The 5,390-nt window shown below is 38.9% G+C and overlaps 1 protein-coding gene across 2 annotated transcripts; it reads right to left on the reverse strand.

Moving 5' to 3' along the window:
• Positions 1 to 1,241: 1,241 nt before the first annotated feature.
• LOC108982104 (autophagy-related protein 8C-like) lies at positions 1,242 to 4,380 on the reverse strand. 2 transcript variants are annotated; one of them, XM_035689602.1, is made up of 7 exons: positions 4,065 to 4,285; positions 3,888 to 3,950; positions 2,519 to 2,574; positions 2,381 to 2,433; positions 1,712 to 1,830; positions 1,508 to 1,634; positions 1,242 to 1,279 (listed from the first exon to the last, which is right to left on the reverse strand). In XM_035689602.1, exons 2-6 carry the CDS (start codon positions 3,922 to 3,924, stop codon positions 1,540 to 1,542), a joined length of 360 nt encoding a protein of 119 aa, XP_035545495.1. In that variant the 5' UTR covers positions 3,925 to 3,950; positions 4,065 to 4,285; the 3' UTR covers positions 1,242 to 1,279; positions 1,508 to 1,539. The 2 variants fall into 2 exon arrangements, with proteins under 2 accessions (XP_035545495.1, XP_018808939.1); XM_018953394.2 differs by lacking the exon at positions 1,242 to 1,279 and having other exon boundaries at positions 1,335 to 1,634; positions 4,065 to 4,380.
• Between the last annotated feature and the right edge of the window lie 1,010 nt (positions 4,381 to 5,390).

The raw sequence follows: 5,390 nt of genomic DNA on the forward strand, positions 1-5,390 counted from the left end.
GCATGTCATTCAGATGCGGTTCCTTAATTCATCTGCTTTTTCAGTTAAATATTCTTGAAAACTCATCTTGGGTGGAAGCGTAAAATCCAGACAGTTCAATTGCTCTGAAAATATATGAGAAATGAAGCCGTAAAAACCATAAAGTAGAAAGTGGAGTAGCATTTGTAAGATTTCAGCTTTTTTCTTTCTTGAAAACTTCATTGTTTCATGGGGGGAGCACAGTGAAATAATCCCAATTTATGAGTTAAATAGCTCTGATTTTGTAATGGGTTTGTTTTTTCTTGGTCAAATGGTGGTAGCCTTATATCTTTGATCTATGCATCTTTAAATTGGTGGATGATTTTCGGTTGAGGAATCAGGTATACCTAAACCATACAAGTAAGAATGGCTACAGAAGCACCGAGCTGGGCAGATCAATGGGGCGCTGGAGGGATGGGTGCCATTGAGGAAGATAACAACACTAATACCAAGAAAGAAAGCAGCAGAAACAAGAAGGCCAATGCAAAAGCTGGATTGGATAAAGCCAAAGCAACTGCAAGAGTTGGAGCAGAAAAGATTAAGAGCGGGGCATCAGCCGGCATCAGATGGGTCAAGAATCAATGCCACAGAAAAGGCTCTTCTAAATGAAGAATCAAAGGAATGTTTATTAGCTCATATATATATATATTCTCATAACATCTGTGAACAGCAGACCATCGTCAGCAACAAAGAGAAATTAATGTCAATTCTTCATGATCTTTAAACTTCAGACCAAAACAAAAAGAAACAACTATTCTGAATAATCCTAGAGCAATGCTTGTACTACCATTGCAAATTTGACGTCTGGGTGGTAATGCAGTCTCATATATATATATATATATATATATATATATATTTTGTCCCATATTATATCACACACCAAGATGCAACTTTCCATTTTAGGAGTTGGTTGAGGCTTTGGTTTTAAGGATCGCAGGCATGATCACTCTACCAAACTGTTGATGCACATAGTTTGTGGTGTTACTTGCCAAATATAATTGCAACTAGTGAATTATTTGGTTCACAAAGAAATTTCACAAAATTATAGTCATGAACCGATGTTGCTTGTTGTGGTACACTAGATTGTAAAACTGATCTTTAACCTTAGCCACATGAGTTTGGAAGCTTTATTTTTGTGAAATCTTTTTATAAACCTACCGCTTCACTTGCACTTAAGAAAGTGAGCAACAATGCAGGCAATATCCAATCCCCGAGCAACAATACCGCGTGGAACCATGGGATGCAAATGCAAACTTTGCACCTTATAACAAAAAAAAAAAAAGGAGTTTACAATGAGCATCACCAACATCCACAAAGACAACTGGGAAATTACTGACCAATCGATTCCATAGATTCAAATTCCATGGTAATTATACCAAATAAGTTCAAATCGCTTACAGCATAAATTAATCCAAATTAAGGTCAAACTAAACTACACTCGACAAGCAGGAAAGAGAGAGCTTTAAGAGAGACAGCAAAGAATTTACACCTTCCAAGTTTTATTTACTGGTATCAAGGCTCTTAGAGGGATCCAAAGGTGTTCTCTCCACTGTAAGTCATGTAAAGAAAACCGTCTTCATCCTTGTTTTCCTCGTAGATTGCAGACATCAAGGAAGCTGTAACAACAAATGACAGATTAAAAACATAACTTCAAATATTATCCAATATCGCATTAACAGAGATAGCCAGTCACCAGTGGGAGGTAGGGTGTTCTTCACAAAGACGAATATAGCCTTCTCAGCACTAAGCTTAATCCTCTTCCGAACCACATAAACAAATTGACCAACAGTCAAGTCAGCTGGAACAAGGTATCTGGAGCAACAACAAATACATATAATACAACCAAGTGAGGATCCCTCTACACTGCATAAAATAAAGTTTTTAACGCCCTCCAAATTAAAGGAACATCTAATTCTTACATATTAACACAAATGAAGAACTTTTAGTTAATCTGGCAAAATATGATATTAGCTCTTCCATCTGTGCCACACTCCCAGGATCCTGTCCTGGTTACCCTTCCCAGAACCCCACTTCTGGTAATGGCATTCCCATGAACACCTAACCACCTACCATATCCATGAGCAGATTCATCGTCCTTGCAAACAACATTCTCATTCACTCTTTGAATCAGGCAAGATAATCCTAACCATTTTCATCACTACCATATTAACTTCATCTAGACTTCAAATGAACCACAAAACAAGGAGAAACTTTGGGCACCTATAATAGAATTACATGTAGTGCTGAGTTCATAATTACAAGCATAAAAGAGACTTCCAAAACAAGGAACACCAAAAGTGGATGTGAATTGCAAAACATTGTAATGCATTTCAAAAACAAGAGAAAGGAAGATGTGACTAACTTCTTTTTATCAATGTCAGGAATGTCACTTCTTTCAGCCTTCTCCACAATCACCTGCACAGCATACTTGGATTAGGACAGCAAGTTTATTGAAAGAAGCATGTAAAGAAAATGTTCATCATTGATTGCGAGTCCTCACAGGTACTCTATCTGGATATTTCTCTCTGATTCGAGCAGCTTCTGCCACCCTCCTTTCTGAGATGTCAAAAACCATCAACTTTAGGTTTTTGGTGAAAAAGAAAACACGAAGCAGACACCAAAATCAAGTCAAAGAAGGACAATTGTTTTATTTTTTAAAAGAAGAGTTTCATCGCATCTAAAAAGGAACCAAAAACATTTTGGAATGGGAAATGACAACATTTTGTAGTCATGACTAGGTTCCTTAATGTATCAGATCAGTTTAAGCCCCAGTTTAAACACTCAAGATACACAATTAGCATAAAATCCCATTTTGTTTTTCGAGAAAAAGAATTAAAATGTCGCAGTGTCTGTTCATATTGTGCCTTTTAAATATAAGTAATATTAAGTACAGTCCTTGGGTGTGTGTAAGTTCCACATACTCAATTAAAAATGTGGGGTTCACCATTAAAAAGTGGGTTTTTTTCACGTGGGTCCTAAATTTGCCCACTTTTTTTAAGGGAGAGTGCGAGGTTTGGACACCCTAAAACTTTACAAATCATTGCCCTTTATACATTGATGTTTGGCATTAGGATGCCCAGGCCAGACCAAAGGCCCTATCCAGGCAGTCACCAGAAACTTTGCCAAGTCTCCATCAAAAAACTAATAAATACAACTTTGGTTGCATAAAAAAATCTGCAAATACAATTCTGCCAAAAAAGGAATCGCCTCTCCACACTTTGTTGGTCTTACAACTCACTTTATGGAGTTATTACTACTACAGAAGCAAAAAGGTGCGATTCATTAAGAAAAAACGCTGTAACAAACAACCAAGAAAGACTCACCATTTGAACGTTAATTTTAGGTGTCTAAAAAATATAATATTCATTGACTCCCATATCTATTATTTATCCGAAACTTCATCTGTGTAATATCTTCTTCAAACAAAAGGCTCCCTAATCAAGTTTCATTAAAAGAAATGCTTCAATAAAAGCCACCCAAAAAATTAACAAATCCCAACCCAAAAAACCCAATGAACCATTAATTTCAAGAAATAAACACCATCCAAATAAAAACCACCTCTTCATATTAATCCAAAAAAAAAGGAAATATAACTAATAGAAGATGTCAAATCATAAAGCCCTTTTCACCAAATTTTAACAATCATTCATAGAATCCAAAGGAGTTACGGTTGAAAATCCAAGCTTTCCATAGGAAAATGAAAAAAAAAAAAAAAAATCATAACGCCCTTTCCACCAATTTTAACGTATTTTCAAAATTATAAACAATCAATCACAAAGCTCACAACAGAATATAGTAAAACACACGGGTATCACCGAAGATCCAATCTTAATACATAAAGGGGGAAAACAAAGGGGCAGGAAAGAAACCCAATGGATGTTCGAGCTTGAATTCTGTTTTGGCCATGGCGAAACCCGTGGTACGGTGACTCCCTGCGAAAGCAAAACACCGAAACATTACAAATCATTTTTGAACCACCTACCACAAAATCCAAATAAAATGAAGAAAACAATATCGTTTGTGTAAAGCACCGGAATTTAACATACCGAACACGAAATCAATTAGTGTTCCAGAAACGAATTGAAAAGCTGATTGATTGAGTGATTAAACGGGAAAAGGACAAAGAGTCCCAATCAGAAAGAGAAAAAAGAGATACTTATAGGATAATAAAATTAAAGGGTTTTTGATTTAGGGAGGAAACTTCAGAGAGTTTGGTTTCTGATTCGTACACGAAGCAAATGCTTCTTCTCATCAATATAATGGGATTCGATTGCCTGCATCACAAGCAAGAAAATTAGCCGTATCCTTCACTCTCTCACAGCTTGTGCATGTTTTAAGAAACGGTGCCGTTTTGCAAGCAGTGGACTATAGAGAATGGAGAGACCTATATCTAGTGTGCAAAATGCAAATTGAGCCCATAAATCAATGGGGAGGTTGACTTGCAAGAAGCTACAGCTTCTATTGGAACATCATAATTTTATTTTTCTTGGGTGCCAATTATTGGGAACAATTGGAAGGCTTGTTGATGTGTTTTACGACATGGGCAACTCCACCCTATTGAATTCGGGCTTGGTTCCTGCTAAGATGGAAAATGGGAGGCTCAGGGGCCATGTTACCTCCAACACTCAAGTTAGTGTAAGGTAGGAGATGAAGAAGAAAAGTGAGAGCTTAAAAAGAATGAGCGTAAAAGTATTCAAGAGTGTGAGTAACCCCATTCTCGGCTGAGAGATTGAGTATTTATACCTGGTTGGGGTGAGCCCAGAGATGATAGTGATTGGTATGCGGTTTCGTACTAGGATTGGGTGTCCTTGCTAGCTTCCTGCTTCGCCTCAGACCTGTTAGGCCTGATCATGGTTGTCGCTAACACCCAGGGGGCATGCTGTAGCGTGCCGCCTCCCGGGATGCATTGAATGCAGCGTGACCTCTGTCATGGTGTGACCGCTCTTGTGTGGCGTGGCCTTGGTCAGGCGCGTTCGTCCTCCTACATCATCCAGATAGCTATGTTAGGGACGGGGATGTCCTTGAGTATTAGGAGCTTCTTGGCTTCTCCCGACCACTCATTTGTGCTCGGTCGGGACTTCCTGATAGACCCCACTTCGCCTCGAACTCAAAAGTGCCCCTCAAGTTCTCCTACTAACCGCGACAAAGGAAAGCGTCCAAAGGTGGTGCACGAAGAAGAAGGTAGGGCCCCCCAAGGTAAAATAGGCAGGGCCTCCCGAGATGCTATCGGGGGGTCCTGAAGTAGAGAAGGCTTGTCTCGGAGCAGATCTCGAGAGACCAGGCCCCCTTCCCTTCATAAGACTTCAAGAGGTGAAGTTGGGGGTCCCAGCACGATCGACCTGAACGCTCTGCAGTCCTAACTTCTTCCTCCT

Source organism: Juglans regia, chromosome 4 (genome assembly GCF_001411555.2).
Source record: "Juglans regia cultivar Chandler chromosome 4, Walnut 2.0, whole genome shotgun sequence".
Taxonomy (NCBI): Eukaryota; Viridiplantae; Streptophyta; class Magnoliopsida; order Fagales; family Juglandaceae; genus Juglans; species Juglans regia.